The 23,735-nt window shown below is 41.3% G+C and overlaps 2 protein-coding genes across 4 annotated transcripts in view; both read left to right on the top strand.

Moving 5' to 3' along the window:
• Positions 1–6,427, top strand: part of otog (otogelin) — a 40,919-nt gene extending 34,492 nt beyond the window's left edge. For both annotated transcript variants that reach the window (XM_069526289.1, XM_069526282.1), the window contains exons 47-56: positions 84–188; positions 537–635; positions 854–894; positions 1,095–1,170; positions 1,290–1,468; positions 1,549–1,653; positions 1,766–1,885; positions 2,167–2,212; positions 4,990–5,069; positions 5,287–6,427. In XM_069526289.1, coding sequence (XP_069382390.1) covers positions 84–188; positions 537–635; positions 854–894; positions 1,095–1,170; positions 1,290–1,468; positions 1,549–1,653; positions 1,766–1,885; positions 2,167–2,212; positions 4,990–5,069; positions 5,287–5,487 — 1,052 coding nt within the window. In that variant the 3' untranslated portion in view covers positions 5,488–6,427. The remainder of the gene's footprint in view (positions 1–83; positions 189–536; positions 636–853; positions 895–1,094; positions 1,171–1,289; positions 1,469–1,548; positions 1,654–1,765; positions 1,886–2,166; positions 2,213–4,989; positions 5,070–5,286) is intronic.
• Positions 6,428–6,684: 257 nt separating this feature from the next.
• The window catches only part of trip4 (thyroid hormone receptor interactor 4), a 61,909-nt gene continuing 44,858 nt past the window's right edge, over positions 6,685–23,735 (top strand). For both annotated transcript variants that reach the window (XM_020099577.2, XM_069526241.1), the window contains exons 1-11: positions 6,685–6,910; positions 7,486–7,664; positions 7,743–7,873; positions 7,974–8,192; positions 8,278–8,356; positions 8,452–8,557; positions 8,652–8,867; positions 8,967–9,090; positions 9,234–9,424; positions 9,563–9,687; positions 9,801–9,892. In XM_020099577.2, coding sequence (XP_019955136.1) covers positions 6,831–6,910; positions 7,486–7,664; positions 7,743–7,873; positions 7,974–8,192; positions 8,278–8,356; positions 8,452–8,557; positions 8,652–8,867; positions 8,967–9,090; positions 9,234–9,424; positions 9,563–9,687; positions 9,801–9,892 — 1,542 coding nt within the window. In that variant the 5' untranslated portion in view covers positions 6,685–6,830. The remainder of the gene's footprint in view (positions 6,911–7,485; positions 7,665–7,742; positions 7,874–7,973; positions 8,193–8,277; positions 8,357–8,451; positions 8,558–8,651; positions 8,868–8,966; positions 9,091–9,233; positions 9,425–9,562; positions 9,688–9,800; positions 9,893–23,735) is intronic.

Here is a 23,735-nt window from a genome sequence, read left to right as displayed (position 1 = left end):
TCAGTTCACACGCACGTCACATCAGCTCCTGTGTTTACGTTCAGTTGTCAGCAGGTTGATTTAAAGTGTGTGTTTCCTTCCAGTGTGTTCCTCCTCCTGTCCGGAGACTCCTCCTCTCTGTCAGAACGGGGAGGTGCTGACAGTCGACGGAAACGTCACCGACCGCTGCTGCCCCGCCTACCAGTGTGGTCAGAGCATGCACACACACACACACATATATATTTAAATATTTCAACAATGGCACTGACTGGCAAAGTATATTTACTTTTAAGTGCAGTACTTGCACACAGTTGGGATTCTTGTTTAAGTTCTTTTCATGTTTCTTTCTTCTCCATTTTAGAGAAAAATATAAACTTGTTTCCGGTGTCTCTGTAATTTCTTGTTTCTCAGATACAATTTCATGCAGACGATTTGACACGTTGATAATATCAAGCCATTGTTTACATTTCATGAACTTTAAAAATAGAAAGAAATGATAATTGTGGGTGTACATGAATTGATGTTGTGTGTGTGTGTGTGTGTGTGTGTGTGTGCAGTGTGTGAGCCCTACAGGTGTCCTCAGCTCAGTTGTGCCGTTGGGATGTCGGTGTTGTCGACATCCGGTCCGAGTCGCTGCTGCCCAAACCAAACATGTGGTACGTCACATGACAGTTCATGATGCATTCAGGTCCCAAACCTCAGTCTGCAGCTCGTAGCTCGCTCAGATTCAGATTTTTTTTTTTCATAGAAAAGAAATCTGATTTATATCAGGCCAGAGACTTAGTCTATGATGATGCAGAAACTTGTGTTGTTTGTGTTCTTAACATCTCGAACATAAAGCTGAAATGTGAAGATGTTTGTTTTCTGTTTCCAGAATGTTCCTGTGAGAAAATCGCTTCCCCAAAATGTGGCCTGGTACGTCCTGACTTTTATAATTCAGTTTTTCTGCTCGGACATATTTTACATAGTGGATCTATTCATGTATAGAACTTAACATGCATATTTTGAAGACACCACTAGATAAAACTTGAATTAATAAATGTCACAGTGAATTATATAAGTTCTGTAAACTCTTTAATGTTGTGTTCTAAGTTCTTTCTCCTTGTGCTCTGCAGGGAGAGGCCGCTCAGCTGGACCGGGCCTTCCTGTCCGACCCACAGAACCAGTGCGCCTGCAAAAGATACAAGTGTGGTGAGAAACGCTTTAAGATTAAGAAACAACATTCTGCCAATTTCCATTAGAAAGTGCATCCACTGCCGCTCTGTCCCCCGTGACCTCTGACCTCTACCTCTGTGTGTGTGTGTATTTAGTGCGCGAGGCGGTGTGCTTGTTTGGCGAGCGGGGGGTGCTGCGGCCGGGCCAGACTCTGGTGGAGCACGGGGATGACGGCCTGTGTCACAGCCGGCAGTGCAGCCGCAGCCTCGACCCAGCGAGCGGCTTCCACCTGCTCCGCACCTCCAGCATCAACTGCTCCACCCACTGCCAGCCGGTGAGACCCCCACCTCTGCAGAGAGCCTCCTCTGTTATTCCACCGAGGGAACTCATCTGAAACGTTTGCTTGTGTTTCAGAATCAGATCTACGTCCCTCCCAAAGACCAGTCGACATGTTGTGGCGTTTGTAAGAACATTTCCTGCCTCTATGAACATGAGAACGGGACGGTGGCTCTCTATAAGGTAGGAAGTCCTTTTTAAAGGAATTTAAAATTGTATTTTGTTACGAAAGGTGATTAAATATTTTATGAAAAGTTTTCAGAAACTAGTTGATGATGTGTGTGTGTGTTTTCAGCCGGGGAAATCCTGGGTATCGAACTGTGTGAAGTTCGACTGCACAGACACTTTGTCCGGACCCACACTCATCTCCTACTCCTTCAGCTGCCCCCCCTTCAACGAGACCGAGTGTATGAAGGTGAGACACACACACACACACACACACACAGTCATGCTTTCCTCCTGACCCACATTTTATTTAATTGATTCTAAGACAGAAAATGATTTGTTAAATACAATTCAGAGACCATGAAAGATTTATTCAAAGAGAGTTTAGAAAATAAAGTAAAAGAAAAACACTTGAAGCTGGTCTCAGATGAATTGTTTTGGGGAATGAATCCTTAGAATCTATGATATTTGCCATCAGGAACCAACGAACACTGCTTTTTCAAAATAATTTTTCTCCATTTCTGATCCCAGATCGGTGGAACAGTCGTAAGTTACATGGACGGATGCTGCAGAACATGTGAGTATCTGACGTGAGCGTAGCGGCAGTGTTGTAGTTTAGTGTAGAGCTGTAGCTGCAGCTGACGCTGAAGAGCGCCCTCACCTGCCGCTCAACATGTTTCCAACATGTTTGCCCTTCAGTTTGTCCGTTTCAGTCCAAAACCTGTATTCAGATCAGAGAAGCACCTTTTTCAAAGTGCCACACGATTGAAGCAGCTCTCACTGAAAGGCATCTGATGAAATACAAGTGGGTTTGTGGTTTGTGTGCTGCAGCTTACCAACATGTACCAATCCCACCAGGTACTGGACTCCCTCTGTTCCCTTTCCCCGTTAGCCCCCTGACTCCCACAGTTAACACAAACTGTGAACGAGGTACCACAACAACAAGGCCAATCGGTGCCATTGTTGAAATTCAACAATGTACTCCCTCCGAAGATAATAACAAGGATGAATCACACACAGTCTGACCCTCCTCCAGAACAGTCCTCTCAGCTGTTGTCTCATTTAAGGTCAAATTAAAATCAGTAGAAATCGCATGCGACAAAGCGTCGACAGGTTTTGTCGTATGATTCATTCGCCTCACTTCATAAAAACCAATTACTCTCATACGACAACTTTGTCTTACGAGTGTTTATTTTAGAAAGACGTTGTAGTGACGTCACAAAATGATGCCCTCAAAGGAGGCGGGGACTCCGTCACGCCGGCCAAAGGAATGACGTCACACTTGAGAGGACAGAAACGAAACCCCGCCCCTTCCCCAGTGGATCACGTACATGTACACGACAGTCAAACTCTGTCCCCATTAGCGCTGTCTGGGCAGTGCATTGTTGATTGCCAACAATGTGCTGTTGGTAGTGGCCCAGTAGTCGGGCTTAGACGTCTGCATGTGTCAGTAGATGCTGATGTGGGAGGGTGGTGGGTGGGTCTGCTCTCCGACTATGTAGCAGCTGTAGAACTTCTGCATGCTTCTGCACCATCGCCACCAGGGGGCGCTGTGTGGAAAACTGAAGCTACTATGTGAGGCACACAGACCCAAACTGAACATTTATTTAAAACATAGACAGTAAATAAAGATGGACGACGTGTTTCCACTTCCTCCTGCTGTACGAAAGTGAAGCCAAACTATCTCAGATACGAACGCTGCCACCTTGTGTCATTGGAGTGGAGCTGCAGTATCGAGGTTCTGCCAAATAATATTTAACCTTGATGAGACCTTTTAGTCTGGCATAATTTCAAGTGTTCTTTTTGTTAATTACAATTATTATGAATAAATTATTGGTTAATTGATTCCACTCTACTTGTAAACGCTTTCATGTAAATAAATGGAAACTTCATCATATTTACAATAATCATGTTTTACACATTTAAACATTTAAAGTTGGTGCTTTAGTGTTTGAGTTTCGTTCAACCACCAGAGAACGATAATAAGCATCAGGGTCTGATGGGTAATGTAGTATATAGAGCCGTGTAACTTGTATATGCAACTAATCAATTTCCATAATGTAACTGAAAGGATTCTAATTTATTCCCATTTTAAATATATTCTTACATCTGCAGTTTCCTGTTTTTATCAAGTTCAAGACGTTGCATCATGTTTACATTAAAGTAAAATAAGAAAATTGTACACGTGGTTGAATTATTTCACTATTAAAAATGGATGATAGTTCTATTATTATGCACCAAATCATTTCATTTCATTCTGTATGTAAAAACTTTAGCTTCTATTTCCCATTTAACATTGATTAAAACAAACAAATATGATTTAATCTAAGAATAAATGTTAATTATTATACATATATTTACTTATTTGACTTATATTACTGATATATGTGACTCACTTACTCACAGATCACTGATGAACAGACGTGTTTAAAATGGTCAGAGAGGAAGAACAGGAAACAGCTGATGTGCCGCACAGAGCAGCTTTGTTCTCTGTTGTTATTTTATCTGTTTGTCTGTGTTTTTGTTTGTGTTTTTGCAAAATGCCAGAAGTGCTTTAGATATGTACACACAGACCTCACGTCCTCTGATGGTGTGAAAAGTCTCTGCTGCCGCCGTATTGAAGAGAGAGAGTCTGCTCATTTCAGATTGTGGAAAATATCACGATTTAAAATATATTTTGTTCTGTTTTCTGATGTTTTAATTCAAGAAATGTCAAAACCAGGAAACAGAGAATAAAAAGTTATTCTACACAAAAAACATATATCAGAAATATTACTGGTGATATTTCTTCCAATTTAAAGTATGTTAATGTATGAAAATCCACATTTTGGTCTTTCTGACAAACCAAACTGCGACAGTCAGACATCACATTTAATTTGATTGAGGATAAAGTCTCCAGACAGATTCACAGCCTCCTCTTTAACAATATGGCCGCTGCGTTGATGCATCACTGAAAAGGATCAGTGTGTTTGTGTGAAAATGTCTCAAACGTTGATGGAGCATGTTCACACCCTCTGGTTTCAACTGGTTTGAAGAAGTTTACTGTGCGAGATAAAAGCATGATGCTGCTCAACATTTCATTTTTCTTTTCTCTGACAAGTTTCCTCCTGTGATGCTTTTACTTTTAACTCTATAACTTTCTCCACCATCAAACTCGTCGTCCATCCATTAAAGCAGCTTCTCAGCTTGTGCATGATCGACAGCCTCGGTACTCACCGTTCTTCTTCTTCTTTCCTCTCTGTCATGCCTCTTCTCTTTCCCGGTGTTTGCTGTGTCGCTACATTTGTCTGATCACGTGTGTTTTCTTGATTTTTTGTATGCTCACTTCGTTCTGACTAATTTTTGTGTGAACAGGCAAAGAAGATGGAAAGTCGTGTCAGAAGGTGACGGTGAGGATGACGATCAGGAAGAACGACTGTCGCAGTAACAGGCCGGTATGTTTGTGTTCAGCGTGATTCCTAGTTAATACAATAAGAAATAAGAAAATCTGGAAACTGGTAACAATTAATTTTATAGGCTTGTACATTTCCTGGCAGAAGAAATGCAGTTGTGGGAACTTTCCCAGTTCACACACTTTCCAATTTCATTTCAACATATTTAAGCTAAAATTACCCACAATGACCTTCTGCACTGGCTCTCTGCGTCCTGCAGGTGAACATCGTGTCATGTGACGGGAAGTGTCCGTCTGCCAGCATCTACAACTACAACATCAACACGTACGCTCGCTTCTGCAAGTGCTGCCGCGAGACGGGGCTGCAGCGGCGCTCGGTGCAGCTCTACTGCAGCGGCAACGCAACCTGGGTCAGCTACGGCATCCAGGAGCCCACCGACTGCTCCTGCCAGTGGTCCTGAACACACACACACACACACAGACACACAAAGTAAGATGTTGTGGTGCATCTGCTGGCAGGGAGGACAAACTGCAGCTTCGTCTGCAGCAGTGACGACTTTATTTATCATTTTTATTAATAGTTTTGATTTTAGCCGAGAAAGGTTTTGATGCTGCAAGATTCAATTTTACCCAAAATAAATGTACAAACTGCACTTAAAGCTGTTTACGTATAATTTTACCATCATCTGTAGTTAAAGATGGACGACATGGCTGCTCGTCAAAAGTGAAGCCAAATCATCTCGATCGCCTCTTGCTGGCTGGCTGCGGTATAATTCATAAATCTCCATGTTAGTAGTTGGGATCAGAGATATTTTGGCTTCAATGAGGACGTTGAGACGTCATCCATCTTTATTTTACAGTCCATGGTTCAAACTTACTGTTCAAACTGCTGTAGCGCCACCTCCCTGTCAGCCTGCACATTTGACCATGTCTCCTCCCACTGTGCCTGGTTTTTGTAAATAACAAAATGTCCTAATGTTTGAAGATGTTTTGCAACATCATACGACAATATATAAGACAATAAATTGTATATCTACTGATTACACACATATTTTAGATAATCAGTGCTAGTGAGGTGAATTAACTGATTTGAATCCAGCAGTATGTGGAGCACTTTATTTATTTATTGGAGTTCGATATAGCACAGCTGTTTTTATTTTGTGGAAACATTTGGTCCAAGCGGAGAAGAAACAAACCAAACTTTGATTTGGTTCGATTATCGATGACAGAAAATACAGGGAGAGCAGGGTGGAGCGTTGCAGATGCATGTTTCTCTGTGGACTAAACTTCCTTCTGTTTTCGTTCATATCAAACACTGGATATTTTAAAGTTAAAGAGGATTTGTATCATACAAATGTACATTTGCATTTTCAATAAATATTTCCTTTGGAAAAACTAAAACAGGTTTCCGTGGTGTAAGTGTTTATTATATAATAACTGTGCAATAAAGATGATGTTATCCCTGGTTATTACTATTTGTATGATTATTATTATTACACTCATTGTCAGCTTGTTCTCCTGCAGCAGAATGGACACTTACAATAGATCCACTGATCTCTTCTCCAGTCCAGCAGATGGCGGTAATTCATGTAGCAGCTGGTTTACCAACTGCCAATAAAACTAAAAGAAGAAAGTGGCCGGAACCTTTCATCTGCAGCCTTTTTTTTCTTTCCGGATGAAATTTTGTGCTGCCACGCGTTAGTGTGCGACGTTGTTATTCCGCCGACTGGAAACTCAGTGACGTTCACGTCGTTGTACGAAGTTGTGGATCGGACTCTGGGTTCAAAGTGTCCTCGGGGTCAAAATGTCGGACGCGCTGCTGCGGTGGATTCTGGACCAGCTACACCACGTGTTCGGACTGGAGGCGTGTGACGACATCGTCGAGTAAGAAACATTTCAGCTGCGAAACACCGGACTGTCACCGAGCTAACGATGCTAAAGCTAACGTGCCGACCATAGACTGTATATAAAGATGGACGTAGTGTCCGTGACGTCACCCGTTGGTTTCTGGTGCCGACACTGTGACGTGTTTGAATCTTGAGAGTTAATGAAGCGTCCGAAATGTAAAAGTCTTGATCTGCGGGTTAAACACTCTGTTATTCCTCTGATGAAGTTTGAATACGTTTTGGTTTCACATCGAACCCTCAAGATGAAAAACCTATTAACGTGGGAGAACTCACAGAAACCTCAGAGAGAGACACGAACATCAGTATTTACAACATGGATATTAGAAGAAACTGTTTGTATTTGTACATAAGTAAATGTCTGATAGAGATGAAGGAAGCAGCAATGACACATGAGGAGTTGTTGTCAGTAATGGTAGAATATTTTCCATGATCAGGTCTTTTATTACAAAATGAACTTTGTTTGCCACGACACATGAATATACTTGTATCACTGGTGTGAAGCTGAACAGCTTGAATCTTGAAAATGCTTGTTTCTGCTGCTCTGCCGTCCAGATACATTCTGTCCATTGAATCAGCTGAGGAGATTGAGGAGTACGTGGGAGACCTCCTGCAGGGCACGGATGGGAAGAAGAGGCAGTTTATAGACGAGCTCCTCAGCAGATGGAAGAAGACTCAGAGACAGGCCGCAGATACTGGAAGTCTTTTCCCTCCTAAAGAATCCGTCTCATCAGGTAGGGCCATAAACTACCTGTGACCAGCCGACACAATATCCACAGGTTTTGTGAAGGTAATTTGCTCTACTTTCTTAGATTCACAAGACCCGACTAGAGATACCCAGAAGAAGTCTAAACGTAAAGGCCGCAACAAACAGGAGGTGATGACGGCGAGCCAAACAGAACCTGAGCCTGAAGCTGTCAAAACCCCCATTGATTTGATGAGGGTGAGTAAACATGGGCCGACATTTTTTTATTCTCTTACCACCAATTTAATGATGATCCTGCTAATTCAGTTAATTTCTCTTGCCCTGTGTTCAAACTTAGGCTCAAGAAAACAGCAGCACCTCTTCAACGAAGAAGAAAAGTAAGTTTGTCAGTCTCTATAATAAAGAAGGACAGGACAGGCTTGCAATCTTACTCCCTGGTCGACACACTTGTGAGTGCCTTGCTCAAAAGCACCAACTTATCAACAACTGCATCAGCTGTGGTCGCATTGTGTGTGAGCAAGAAGGCTCAGGACCCTGCCTCTTCTGTGGAAGCTTGGTATGTAAATGTAAAATCTGACAGATCTTAGTTCTTGTGAAGTTATAATCACTCAGTGTTTGGTTTTTTTGTTCTTCTGGTTCAGGTCTGCACAAGAGAGGAGCAGGAGATTCTGCAGCGAGACTCCAACAAAAGCCAGAAGCTAAGAAAAAAGCTGATGGGAGGTGAGTGTCAAAACTAGGCAGAATTATGAAATACTGAAAATCTATGAAGTAATGATATGGGTTGATGCTATGAAGGCTTTTTATTCTGGTGACAGACGGTGGAGAAAGAGATTATCTCCCACACCAAGAGGCCAAGATGAAGGCAGGCCTGGAGAAGGCTCTTCAACACAAAGACAAACTGCTGGAATATGACAAGAACAGGTATCAAAAACCCCACAGTCAGGAAGAGTGATACGCTTACTTTAATCACAATATTTATTATATACTCTTTGCCTACTGTCCCCTTCAACTCTAGTGTCCGGAGAACGCAAGTTCTAGACGATGAGTCAGATTACTTTGCCACCGAATCCAATCAGTGGTTGTCGCCCGGTGAGCGCGAAAAGCTGAGGATGAAGGAGGAGGAGCTTAGAGAGCTGCGCCACGCCTCTCGCAAGGACAGGAAGATCACTCTGGACTTTGCTGGTAGACAAGTGCTCGATGAAGGAAACAACCTCAACGCGTACTACAACAAGTAAGATCATCTGACACCACTCGAATCAAGGCTGCAGGATTACATTGTGTTGTCATGTCATAAAAACCTTCTTCTGTTGAAATGTTTTATGACGTACAGGTTGGACGAGACCCTCAATGCTATGAACAACGACTCAAAATCACAGAGGAGCTCAGAAAGACAAGGTGGAAAGCAAAACCTCAGAGAGCTCGTCAACCCCAACATAATGCAGTCTGCACCAGAGGTGGGTCAATGGTGTCACCTTGTGGTACATTTCCAGAACTGCATATTAAGATATTTTGGCTTTAAACTAGTCATTTGTACCATTATCAAACTTAACTGAATTTGGCCATGATAATGACGATGGCAATTACTTTATGTTTGCAGTGGGTGAATGTTGGAGGCGGTGGAAACAGGAGAAACATGGAGCAGGGAAAGAGTTTGGCAGAGAACAAGGGAGAGGAAGGACGCAACAGGTTGCGGCTCCAAGACAAAGAGCTGCAGGAGATGTCTGATGGAGGCTGGTGCCTCAGCATGCACCAGCCATGGGCCTCACTGCTGGTCAAAGGCATCAAGAGGTAAAGAGTCAACCAAATCCAGAATGAGCTTTGAAGACGAACAGAACTGTAGTAGCTCATGCAGCTGTGTTTCCATTCAGTTAAAGCAAAGGTATCATTGCATTCTGTGTGTGTCTGTGTGTGTCTGTGTGTGTGTAGGGTGGAGGGTCGAACGTGGTACACATCACACAGAGGTCGTCTTTGGATCGCTGCTGCAGCCAAGAAGCCCACTCCTCAGGAAGTTGCTGAAGTGGAAGCCATGTACCGCCACATTTACAAGAAAGGTACATGCACATACCTGAACAGTGAATACTGCAACAGAACTGTTTCTTGCTGCTTAAAATTAAGTGAACCAGTGTTATTCGTGGATCTTTGATAGCTCTCGTTCTCTGTGCAGGGACAAGGTTTCCTAAAGAATACCCTACTGGCTGCCTGTTGGGCTGCGTCCACATGAGCGACTGTCTGTCTCAGGAGCAGTTCAGAGAACAGGTCAGTTTAACATCACTCTGCCAGAGATATGAGATCAATGCCAGTTTAATACTGAGCAAAGACGAAATGTCTGGAACCAGTTCGTGGTGCGAAAGCAAATGACAAGAAACATCATGGAAATACAACAGGGTTTGTGTTGAAGCACAGCAGGTCATAATCATCTTTAATCAGCTCAGGAGAAAGGGAGTTATTGAAAAAGTGTGAATTGATGCCACACAGAAAGCAACAAGTTGCTTTGCTAAGTTACTTTTGTTACCTCACGTGACTTGGAAGGTTTTTATTTTCTGTTAAGTATCAGTCAGGTTGTTTTGTGATCCAAGCACAACCAGTATTTTTTATTCAAAACAGGGAGAAACGTTGGAGCTGCTTTTGGTTGTCTTGACGGTTGCTGTTGTATGTAGACAGATGAAACTTTCAGTTCCCCGTCCTCCTCCTCCTCCTCCTCCTCCTCCTCTTCTTGCTTTTTCCATCCTTCCTCCCTCAGAGACTCTGGTGACCTGCAGTCTCAGCTTGTAGTGCACAGCATAAAAGCACCCTCCTAATATAAAATTGAATCCCAGACTTTGTTTCATCATGTAGGTCTATTTGAGTTCTTTTGTGGAATTGTAATAAAAGCATCATCATGGAAATTTGATTAAAACTTTTTTAGGTATCTAATTATTCATCACCCAGAAATGCATTTGTTCATATCATTATTAATAATGTTTGCTTGTTTAAAATTTAATCACCACTTCATGTGTTATTTTACTGCATTTTCTCTTGTAAATTGTACAAAGAGACACATTCAGATTGCAAACAATATCATGTTTTACCAGCAGAGGTCAGACTACACCTTTTCGCTGATAGCTCCCTGCCAGTGAAGACCTTTTGCCACTTGAGGCAGTGTTCACCACAGGACAATTCACCAGTGACACACATCTAAGCTGTTATTACCCCATTTAACTTCCACCAGAGTAAATGGTGACATATGAACATACCATTGGCTTCAGTCTGTTACAGTCACGGCAGAAGGATCTCTTTCGTCTTAAAGCTGCAGAAGACCTGAGCAGCGAGCAGAACCCTGTGATTATTAACAGAGGGACAGAATGTACTGCAGCTTTCTCTCACTGTCAGTTTATGAATTCCATGGACACTTAAAGTGAAATCCTCCCTTGACCGAAGTGTTACAAGGACTCTGGGTAGACTCGGAATATCTGATGTGGCAAAGTGTGGAGCTGCTGCATCAGCAGTTTGGTCAGTGCTGCCTTTTTGTTCTCATAAACTGTTTACTTGAGCTTTTACACCCAAATTACTTTAATTAATTGCAGTTTTACTGAGTAAAAACTGGAAAATTCCCCCCACTCCCCATTAAGTCATCTCGTACATACAGAGCTACTCTGCCATTCACTGTCGGTGGAACACATTTAAACTTAATTACACTGCCGTCCTCGTCTTGGCAATTTTGCCTCCGGCTTTTGGAAAGACTCTGTATGAAGTCCATTGCTCCCACACACTTGCAGTATATTATATGTTTGTTTTTATTGGAGATGAAATAAGTACAGTAGTATATTCATTGATGAGTCAATTGTTGGAAAATTAGTCTCAATAAATTATAATTAATTCATTTCGCTGATTATCGAAATAAGATATTTTGAATGTTTTCTGGCATTTTATACTCAAATTTCCATCTGTTAATCATCAGTGCATTCTGGTTTTAGTTTTTCCATGGCTTTGAAATAATTAAACAACTCAAATCTGAATATTTCATAGGTGTTTACATTTTGAATAACAGGATTGAGACGCACTACAAATTCCTTAGCGATGGTTAAATATATACTCTGCTTTTCCCAAATCACTCAGAGTAAAATCTGTAAACAAACATTGGTTGATATGTTGGCAGCAAGTTGTTATTTTTAATGTGTGGAAATCTCTACACGTCTTGGACTTGTGGAACTGGAAAAATGTGTAAAATGCGACACATTGTACAAACATGCCCTAACCATGCCCTCATACACATGTACACACACGCTTGTATTTGCTGTCTCTGATGGGGTACAGAAAACAGATCACAATTGGAAATGGAACAGTCTTCAGTTCCAATTAAAACAGCAGAGACATGAAAAAGGCTCCAATCCCCTTTTTTCAGGAAGCTGTTCTTGTGTTTCCATGGATCTCTGCTCACGCTTTTCACATATTTGTCTTTCTGCACAAAGACACTTCTTATTTCTGAGGGGCTCTGGATTTTGTAGAGGGGGAAAAAACAACTTTAAATAGGTGTGCTGCTACATGGTTTGCATTCTGACTGCTGGGACCCGTAAATCTAAGGGCTTTCCCCTTTTGTACCCTGTCCTCATTCTCTCCTCCACTACTCATTCCACCCAGGGCTGTAAAATCATGTTTGCAGGCAGTGTGACTGCCCTTTCATCCTGTGAAAGGTTGTGTGTGTGTGTGTGTGTGTGTGTGTGTGTGTGTGTGTGTGTGTGTGTGTGTGTGTGTGTGCGTGCGCGTGTGTGTGTGTGTGTCCACTTGCACAGAGCAGCCATAAATAACACCCCCACCCCACACAAGGCCCCACAGAAAAAAAGAAAGAAAGGGAGATGTTGAAACTAGTGAAGCAACCAGAGAAGCACAACAGTAGCAAAGGTCTAATGATGAAGCAGAGCTGTTGGTTACTCTGCTTATTCCATTCACCATTTTAGAAACAAGCGGGGGGTGGTAGCCGTTTAGCATTTCACAGTTTAAGCCTGCTTCCTTTCATTTGAGTAGAGGAGTGCATGTTATGTTACTGCATAGTAGCACACAGCTGAGCTGAGCTGCTGGGATGGGCGAGTGGGTGAGGTGTAGGATTTACTGTCCTGTGCTGGCAGCTGTGGCTGTTTAAAAGGGGGATGGTGAAGGACAGACAGCCATTATTCTTCACGCTCTTCTAAATCTGCCCCTAGTGATGTATGAAATATTTAGAGAAAGTGGAATGTAGGTAGATCAGGAGAGCACGGGAGAAACACCACGAACGACCAAAACTAAATGTTATAAATACTTGAATGTCACCGATCCATTGTGATGGCAGTCGTTCTCCTGTTGGGGCGCTGTTGTACAAAGAGGCGCCAAAAACCTGATACCCCCACTGACAGTCAGTGCAGGAAGACCACCCCAGGCTGAGCAGGAATTCCATCTGCTTCACTTGGACCAATTCATTCCCTCATTAGAAACTGACTGGTGTATTGATCCATTCTCCCCATAATCTCTCACTCCTCCCAACTCCCCAGCATCCCCTTGCTGCTGATAATTGGCCAGCCATTATGATCTGTGCTCTGTCTCTCCACCCTACCCCCCCAGTGCTCACTCAGCAATGGGTGGAGATATATACGCCTGACCTGCCTCCTGCTGAGGGCAGAGGGGGGGTGTTGGGGAAAAGATAGGTACATTACAGATTGAAAATTGCAGTGTTTTGCTGCGAGAGGCAGAGTGTGCTAGTTTAAAAAAAAAAAAAAAAAAAAAAAGGATGAGCAGAGAACTCCGGGTGTTGGATTTACTGCAGATGGTTTACTTCACACATGCTAATGACACTCAACAGCAATACCGTAAAACTGTGCATAAAATGAACTCAAAACCACACTTAGTTTTAAGTATAACATTTATTTACACTTGCACAGATCTCAAGTCTGGTTCACAGCAACAAGCAAAGGCACATCACACCCCATACTGAGCTCGAATCTCACCATCAACCTGCTCCTGCGGTGAAAAAATTGACTGGATCAATCCTCACACTTAATAAGGGTGTGATTTCTTACTCTGCTCCTCGGAGCAAATCATCAGCCGCAGAACTACATGTCTTCGCAAATATGAGTCAGAGAGGTCTAATCTGTTGGAGAGGCATGGTAAGAGCAAAACCAGTGACTGTATTGATTTTTATGTGAAGCGTCTATGAGGGCAAGAGAGGGCTTTGTTCCTGTGTGTGTGATCGGTACATACATTATCTAATCACAGAGCCATATGAGTTTCCTGATGATGAGATGTTGACACGGTAACGTAATCTGTAAGTTTCATCATTCTCCGAGGTTTATGAACAGTTACATCGTCTGTGGTATCTCGTGTTTCACAGATAAGCATGTTTTATTAACCTGGGGTCTGTTGAAGGCTGACATACAGCGGGTCCCCTGGCACGTATGTATATCAGATAGACACATATTTGAGACATGCTTTGTGCTGGATGTTTTATTGCAGCTGCTCCCAGCTGGCGTAGACTCATGTTTCACATTTCCCCTTCGTCATTTAGTCACAGTCTTTTCGTATGACTGACTGAACATAAATTCAGGTTAAATTCACATGAAAACAAATTTTGACATGTCATAATAGAAAAAGCACATGTATAAATGATTATGAATGACGTCTGGATTCCGTTTACTTCAGTGTCCGGCTCCTGGTGTGTCTCATGCTGGCTCACTGTCACACTGTCATGCCTCACTGGGACACTGGAGTAAAGTATTTAATGTTATTACTAACACCTGTGCTTTTGCTGTTATGACAAAACGCTGTGAAGTCACATCAAGGCTTAAAAAGCAATGACACTAATAGCGCTGCACGAGCGGTTGGAACGAAATAAAGCAAAGTCATTTTTAATAGCATGATTGAATGGGACATTCATCAATACAATAAACTAAAATAGACATGTAGCATGCCTCAGTGCTGTATTGTCAACTTCAGATTTTTCAGTTCAGTTTTATATTTGTATTGTTAGTTTGTGTTTGCCATGTTTTGATACCCATGCCTCTAAATATGTAACCGTATCATCTGCATATATGTGTAGTTTGAAGGCATCATCCCCTGTATACATTTCATTATCTGCCCCAGAGCAACCAATAGATTCCAGATTAGCATAAATAAAAGCGGTGGAACTGGAACTGATCCATGAGGAACGCCAGTGAAACGGTTTGAGGTATTTGTTTGGTTATTTGCGTTTAAATGTGAACAGTTGGCAGGAATCAAAAAAGTGCAAATAAAATTTTACTCAAAACCACATTGCCGTTAAAATGATCTGCATGACCATCAATCTGCCTATTTAGTTTTCTCAGCGTCACTGCATCACTGCTTCACTGCTCATTGTGCTACAGTATATTGCCCCTTCTTCTCTTCAGCATCCAGTCTGTAAATGGACTTATATGTTCTTTTCATTATAGCTCGGAGCTTTTTTCTTTTTTTTTTTTAACTGTACACTTAATTCCATCTGAGCACAGTATATATAGAACACAGCTCTGTAGATGTTCGCTCGCCAGATAACAGGAACCATAGATTTATACCACATCAACATTCCTGCAAGCCGAGCCACTTATCTGTTAAAAGAAGTGCTGGTTTCTGTGGAATTCCATTTTGTGTAAGCTCTCCCTCTGACCTCCAGAGTGGAGCTCCCGTGCTTGTTAGGCCGGCTGGAAGCTCGGACTGATGCCTGCGTTTCCTTGTGTGGTAATGTGATATTTATATGCTGAAAGCCTTCCTGCCAGCATGCCACACACACACACACACACACACACACACACACACACACACACACACACACACACACACACCCTCTCTCACAGGATACATTGGATGCATTCCAAAGGAAGGGAAGTCAGGCAATGCTATTTTTCTTTGCCCTCTCTCTCTCTCTGTGTAACATAGTGTGAATCCTTAGCAGTGGCTGCCCCCCCTCTCCCCCCCTCCATCGTTCCATCTTCATATTTTCCACACTTTCTCTTTAACAGTATGTTTTACAGGTCAGGGCTGTGAAGTTGTATGTTGGTGCAGGCTATTCAGTTTATGCTCAGTGAACAGAAGTGCACGCTTACATGCAACCGTTCGATTTCTCTCTTGCCTTCTCCCTCCCTCTCTCTATCTCTTTGTGCACAACCCTGTCACACACTAACACACTCGCATTCCTCCCCTTCCTCCCCTTTTCCTTGCTGGGCAGTTTGCCATGGCAGAGAGGTCAGACATCATGTGATTCTGCAGTGGTGTGTAGAATCCATTCAGCCCAGGGTCCCCAGGCACTGGATGACAACCAACCAAACCTCAGTCACAGGTTCTCAACAGCATGAAAAATACATAGAACCATCTGCCAGACTTCAAATGGTCTGCTACACTCTTTAGAATTTCACTGCTGTCCTCAGACCACTTCAATGAATGTCACACGGTTTCTGCTGCTGGAGGAAAACTGACAGTTAAGCCCCCTTTATTATCTATGCTGCTCCTCCATTTTGCTCTGCTCATTTAATGGGAGTTGTTCCTTCTCTGTGAATCCTGATCACAGGATCTTGGAACAATGATGTAGGCAGCATGAGAGACATTTCAGACGGCCCTCTTTGATGGCGTGAAAGACAGCAGTGTTGATGAAAATGAGTCAGAATCAAAGAGAAGCAACTAAACGCCGAACCTTATGAAGTGATAGACTGAATGCTAAACAGGTTCAAATTCTTCCCTTTTTCTTTTTAAAGGCGATGTGATGTGTTATTGCTCTTTTAAATCAGACCTCTTCAACTCGTGAGATATTCCTAAGCTGCAAGACAGTTTTTTCTCTCGCTCTTGTTTCTGAGCTGGAAAAACGTTGCTAAGTCGAAGCCATTATACAGCCATTACTCCAGTACAATCCTTCAGCACATAAACAGAAAGCCCTGCAGGGGTAGTATTATTGTTGAATAGTTTTATTGACTGGAACAGAATAGGAATGACAAGATATGAAACCTTCTGAGACAGTTTGCTTTGTAACTGACTGCATTTAAAATACGCAGTCTAATGTAAAAGTAATTTGAAATGAAAGAAATGGATTTGTTTTCTATGTAGAAAAATCAATTATCTTTTGGTGAATGGGACAAATTCCTCACATTTAGTAGGGTTCATTATATCGTATTCAAATTTTAGCGTGGCAACAATCAAACACTACTTGTTAAGAGGCTGAAATTGGAATAATGGTGTAACTGTCATAATGTAATAAAATCAACTAATTTTCTTTGTTTTATAAATTTTATTTTATTTCACGCATCAGACCTCATTCACTTCCTTCACATTCCCAGTTAGCAATGTTGTGAGTCTCCTTTTTCTTGCATTTACATAAGACATAATAGTTGCTTCTTGAGCTGGCTAGCATATTTCAATGGTGCACACATCATACAAGGAAGATATAAGTTAACCTTCCAGATAACACTAAATGTACTGAGCATGGGTAGTAACAAGTTCTAATCGTAAAATAAAACTAATTGAGTCAATGGATGTTACAAAATCTTTTTCAGACATGAACACTGGAAAATGTCCGAAAAATTGCTTTTTTGTTTTTCTTCAGTTTTGTGTCCGTCCGATTGCTCGCTGTGAATGTTTGTTATTCTGTCATTATGGTTCTGCAGACAACACTTAGATCCTAACATATGTAACTGGAGCAGCTTTTTGTGTTTTATTATAAGGCACAGTCCTGTGGTTCTCAGTTTGCTCTCTTTGAAATGAAGACACCGGCTGTGTTGAACCATTTCTGCATTAAACAAGACCTCGGTGGATTTAAACGTTGTGATCTATTTGGTGCCTTGCCACAGGGAAACTCTAGGCCCCCACTTTAATGAAGCATAGAATCAATATGTTTGACATTCATCTTCCATCTCCACATCTGGTGTTTGTTGTTGATGCCCCAAAATGGCTCCTCATGAGGCCAGTGTCTGTGCCAGTTTTCTGTTTTGGAATGAGGAAATGAATGAAGGTTATGTGGTGTAGTCAGTAAGTACTTTGCTCAAAACCAGTGGGCGACTGCGTTTTCCTGCTATGATTATATCAGGAACAGCAAAATGCTCTCAATTTAATCACTTTTCTTTGTGCCTGTTCACTTCCAAATGTGAGAGCAGGCATTACTACAGTCATTACGCCGAGCTGATTTTGTGCATTTCTGCCAACATTCCCCAGGCATGCCTTTGCAATTGCTTTATGTCACACAAGCCTGTGTGTGTGTGTTCATTTGAGTAGAGATCTTTATCCAGCCAAGCCCCGACCGACCCAGCAGCAGTATAACTACAAGTATCTCTCCTAGAGAGGGCGAGCCAGAGAGACAGGGAGCGAGAGACTCTCTGCCACTGCAGGGTCAGAGATTACAAACTCAATTGTACTCTGCTGGGTGACATGTCGGCTCAGCAACTTCCTGCTAGCGACATCACAGGAGGAAAGTAAGGAGAAAGTGGGGAGGCGAGAAGAGAGACCCTCCATGCCTCCAGTGCCATTAATCTTACTCTCTTTGTGTGCAGCAAACTAAAAAAACTATTTAGCTACCACTTGCACTTAACACCAGTGAGTCTGTCTTATTCCGAGTATATACTCACTGAAAAAGAAAGGATAATTCAAATTGCAGAGCAAAATATATCCTGTGAATGAATTTGAAATGGCAAGTTGATGTAAAATATTCGCCACATGTCTCTTAAACAGGTTATTTTCAAGGTTATAACCACACTTATTTAAGGAAAATGAAGCTAAGCAACCACAGGGTCTTCGATCTTCCAAAAGAAAAGACATCTTGAATTGCTAGAGAATTTAACATAAGGCATTTTTGAAGTGAAAATATTTACTTTTCTGCTTGATGTAACCAGTAGAAGAGTAAAAAGTAGAAAGAAACCACGTAGGTGGCAGACGGAGAGTTTCAGATTGATCTGGAATGTTTTATTCTTGTCCATTGGAAAAACATCTACGTCGTGCTGCTCAATCATATAATGTCAATCTGGATCTTACAGTTTGTCTTAATGTATGAGCTCTAGTTCCACAGTATGATGTGACCGTTATTTTCAACGAGGCTCCAGTGATATGTGCTGTGGGACTCAGGGACTTAAGAGTCTGCCCCATATACCACCAGATACCTGTGTGCGTGATCAAGCAAGAATTTATGTCAAATATGACAGGCTTTCCCTTTGAGCAGTGTTGTCTCACTGAAATGTCCTTGCCTTCGTGCCAGACGCTTTTAGGTCAGCTTTCTAATTTAGAGCTGAAGGGTGAAACTAGAAAAAAGGTACATGACCATTTTACCTTACCTTCGAGGGGATTATTTGAAAAGCAGCTATAATATTTTTTTAATAAGAATAAAATCTAAGCAAAATGTACATACATTATTATGTGTCGGTAGAAATGAAAAGAATGTCTGAACATGTAGTATTGTGTGATTATATACAGAATGTGATATAATGCAACGAGTGAAACACTTCACTCACCTTTATCCACCTCAGGCTCTTAAAGCTGTCATCTGTGGCTGTGAAGGTTTTACCACATTCAACATGGGAATTTTATTTAAAATCTCCACCTGTGAGTTTTATGTTATACTCCAACATAAGTTATTACGATGAATCTAAATGCAAAAGCATGTATGTAAATTTAATTCAAAATGTGACTGAACCATTTAAATATTGGCATCATTAAAATGGGTATTGAAAATCAATTGGGATTTTGCTGTCATACTCCCTTAACTGCCAGCTTCAGCTCAACTTCTTTCTGCTGCCTTTGCCATATGTCTTGGAGCACATAGCGCACAGGCCTTTTTTTTTGCCACGGTCCACAGAGCAAAAATGCCATCAAATGCTTTTGCAGGCTCAGTGTGCAAAGTAGAGTATTGATTTACATGCAGCATAATTTCCTTGCTTCTCAAGTTGGCGGTGGTCAGTGTAGCAAGAAAAAGATTCAGCATAATTTCTTGAATAATGCTGGCACTTCACATATCTCTAAATTGTAAATTTCCCCTGCTGGATGTTTAAGAAAACATAGGCGTGTTATAGCCAATGACCTGTATCCTCGGTCATTTTTTCCCTATTCAAATGAAGAGATTTTTCTCCTGAGTTATTTTGTCGGTTGTTTTGAGGCCAAATGTCTCTAATAATGTTGGATTTGCCCAGAAACAACTGAGTCATCCTCTCCTCTTACTTCAAATTCAAATAAACCTTACAAGAAGCTATTTGGCATTACATAGAAATCGAGAAACACAAAAGCATAATATAGCAAATATTTAAGCCCTTTTTCACTTCTGAAATGTAGAGGATAACAATGCAATGCAAAGAAGTTTGCATATTGGGAGAGCTGATGTCGCTGCATCACAACCACCAGCATGGGTAAACAAGTATTTGTACAGGTTTTGTTGTACAATTTTTACTGGTTGTTGATATTTTATATTCTAAAGCATATCCAGTATTTATGGCAGCTAAAGCGATTGTCCAGTTGTCTCAGTTATATCAACTGTAACTAGCTATAGCAAAACTGCAATACTTTGGATTTATTCACATGCAGCAGAGTGTAAACAGGACTGTAGTCAGAGATACTTAAAAAAGAAAAAACTTGAATCTATTCCAGTTACGTCCAAGCAGAACACGACAGTTACAACTGTGTGTGGGTTATGGGTTAGTGTTAACATTGAAAACATGTACTTCTACCACATTTACTATGTAGTATTTCTCTATGATGTGGAAGCTAGTTCTGGCTGTGGAGTCGCAGGGTGTGGGCTAATGTTAGCAGCTCACTGATTCTCATAATTGGCTTTGGAAAAGTTTACACAACAACCCTAAACCATTATCCAAGAGCTTTTGACCTTTGCCATTAACACGTCCTCATCCTAAAAGCCTCTTCTCTATAAATAGTAAAAGGTTACCTGTCGACACCATGGTCAACCAATTAATGGAGCTTACGTTAGCTATAGCTACAGCTGATAAACAAACAAGAGGGTCATCAGCAAGAAAAAAAAACTCTTCTGCCTCTGTGTGAAAGATTTGATGTTTTAATAATTGCTAAGAATTTCAAGCAGTAAAGTTGCCACTGTATTATTGCAAACTGGATGTGTGCCATGCAAGAATGCACAACTTGGCAATAATAGCAACAGTAGCTACGGGCTTCGCTAAAGGTCTATTGCTTTATTTTATTTCAATGAAGCCATTTTTTTGAGTTGTAGATAATTCTGGGCTGTATCAGTGGAAGGACAATTCATCTAATTCCCATGTGGTGTCAAACCCCAAAATATTTGAGCCCACTTGCAAAACCTGTGAAAGTATAAATTGAAAAGGGCTTTTAAAGAGCTCTAATTCAACACCTTTCTATTTAACACTTCACTGTGTTCTCCCCTTGGACCATATAAGTAGGATCACCTTATCTATTGTAAGCTGTGTTACTAACCCATGGTCTTAGAGAAACCTAAAACTCACCTTTGATAAGAATCAGTGGGCAGATTTCCGTCTGTGCTCCTTTCTCAACCCGTGCTCGCTGCCTGCCTCCAGAAGAAGGAAGAGACCGGTATTCCCACAGAGGCTGAGTGAACACAGATGGGAGGGCTGGACCCCAAGCGTCAGAATATCAAAGCAAATATTCACCTTAAGAGACAGACGTGTTCATAAACTCCCCGGTCCTTCTCAATTTCCACATTACGAAATCAAATGCCCACTGTGAAGTGGTTTGTTACCTCACTTAAAATACGAGCCTCTTTGCTGGCAGCACCTGTGCTAAGGAGCGTTGGATTTGTAGCACCGATAAAGGGAGATTGTGGTGGAAAATAAGAAGTTTTAATGCCTTAGATTCCCTGGATTGTTCTTTGATGTCAAGGTTTGAAAGCAGACATGGTAATTGTCTCCAGGGGTTCTGGCTGTGTCTGTTTGAGTCTGTATGTGAGTGTGTGTCTGTGTGTGTGTGTGTCTGTGTGTTGTTAAAGAAACTAGTAAGAAGGGTGAAGGCATCTGTGATTTATTTTTTTCTTTTCCCTATTTTTGTCAAAGCAGCGTGCTTGTCTGCTTCCACTCAGCATATTTATTTGCTCATGTTTGTGATATTTTAATTATGAACCACTTTTTTTATTAAAAGCTTTTCGTGGCATTTTGTCGCCGTCTCTAAACATTGTTCTTGTTTTATAAAATGCCATTTTCTGCCGAACATTATAAATCTATTGGTGTTTCTCCAATTCTGAAAGACTCATGCGCTCGACAAACAGAAGCTCAACTGTGCATGAGAGAGAACCCTTTTCCTTGGAAAGTTCCAGCAGTTAACTTGTTGAGTCTAAAAAGCTTTGACTGTAGTGAAGCAGTCTTGTTTTCTTCTTGCCCGAGGGCCACCACAGGAGGTGAAGTCATAAACATGGCTGGGAAAGTGGAACTGGGTTAAGTGAGGAAGTCTGTGTGAATCTCTCTGCACAAACACATGACTTCACTACACCTGTCATCACTAGTGCTAGCTCAGAGGCTAATGGATGGCTTGCTCTTTACCAACATTATTTTTTACAGACCCGAATTGTTCTGCTTATGATGCAAAGGAGTAAGGGAACTACATTTTAATACTCTTTCTGCTCCCCAGTCTTCCGGGGGAATTTTATTGGTGGGATGGTGACAGCTTGAAGTCATTTACATCAAGATGGCAACTAAGACTCAGCAGCTCACACTCTGCATTGGTTCTTAAAGTACACTTCACAGTACAAATATACAGAGGCAGTATGGGTAATATCACTTAATCCTGTCTTGACTGCTCACTTGATGGATAAATATCATTTTCACAGTGATGGTTTGATTAAACTTACATATGTACTTACTTGAAGTCTAACTTTTTTTTATCAGCAGCGAAATGTGTCAAGCAAAGGAAGTGTGTGTTTGCGGTTCAGCAGGCTGACACGATGGCAGTTATTGGAAAACTGTGCCCCTGGAGCAGAGCGTCTAATAATGATATGTCTCTCGTTGTGTCGAGGATATTAATAATGTAAAAATTAAGAAGCCAGTGTTGCACACTCCTAGATAATTAATGTTCACCCTCCAACTTGACACCAGTTGATTCTGTAGGTGAAGGAGTATGTTACATTTTTAATCATCCCTTTGCAACTTGGTGTGCCCGGGCTTCAATGATCAGGACAAAGGGAGCTGCAACAGCTGCCTGTTAGGATCGGTACAGCAACCGTAAGATGTGTCCATACGAGCTGAGGGTCCATATGTTCGAACCTTTTGCTTCCAGTTTTAATAGGGTTGTAAAACGTGTCTGAGAATTTGTTGGACATTTGATTTTCCCTGTTGCTAAAATAACAATCACCTTTTGTTCATTTAAATACTCATCACTTGGTCTTTACTTAAAATGACTTTGCTTTCTGTTGCCCATTATACAAAGATTACATCATTTCTATAAATGCAGAATATATGCCAGTTGATAAAAAGTGATCAATACGAAGACAAATCCATACATGAAGATTCAGCCTTGATTTTATTTAATAACACGGTTTCTGAGCAACAAGATGCAATGTTCAACTGAAGTCTAAAAGAAAATCAATGATACTTCCTACGAGGCAACTGGCTTCATTCACATGCATGGATTAGTGTGGCAGTGTTTGCTTTACTCCAATAGAAACACTGTTTGTGTTGAGCTTTTAGCCTTTTAATGCAGCCACCTGCTATAGCCGGAAAATGCTACTACCAATTACTGTAATGCTTGCTAAGGTAAATTCCCCAATTTACTTGAAGTTGGTCAGAACAACGTAGTCGATCCATCTGTTCTTAACTGTACCTTGTTGCTGTTTCTTCCATTTTGAACAGAAATGCTGTTTTCACTCACAGCTTAATTCATTATGATCAGCTCTACTTGGCTGCGCTTTCACAAAGTCACACTGCTCTTAATGAAACTCAACACTTCCTGCACATGTTTCACAGTAAATGTGAAGTGAAAAGATTATTTCTTCTCAACCGCTGGAAGACTTTTAATGTGAAACAGATGGAAGACCAAGTTTGAATTAGCAAACAGCAGATGGAAGTACATCATAAAACAAAGAGGATTATTATTAAGATATGATAAGATATTTAGAAATGAAGTGGGGATGCATTTGACACGATAAACTAAGGGGTTATCTTTACAGTTACTGACCCAATAAAATACTTTT

Source organism: Paralichthys olivaceus, chromosome 1 (genome assembly GCF_024713975.1).
Source record: "Paralichthys olivaceus isolate ysfri-2021 chromosome 1, ASM2471397v2, whole genome shotgun sequence".
Lineage (NCBI taxonomy): Eukaryota > Metazoa > Chordata > Actinopteri > Pleuronectiformes > Paralichthyidae > Paralichthys > Paralichthys olivaceus.
Note: the sequence above shows the minus strand (reverse complement) of the source record. Positions and strands in the feature narration are given on the sequence as shown.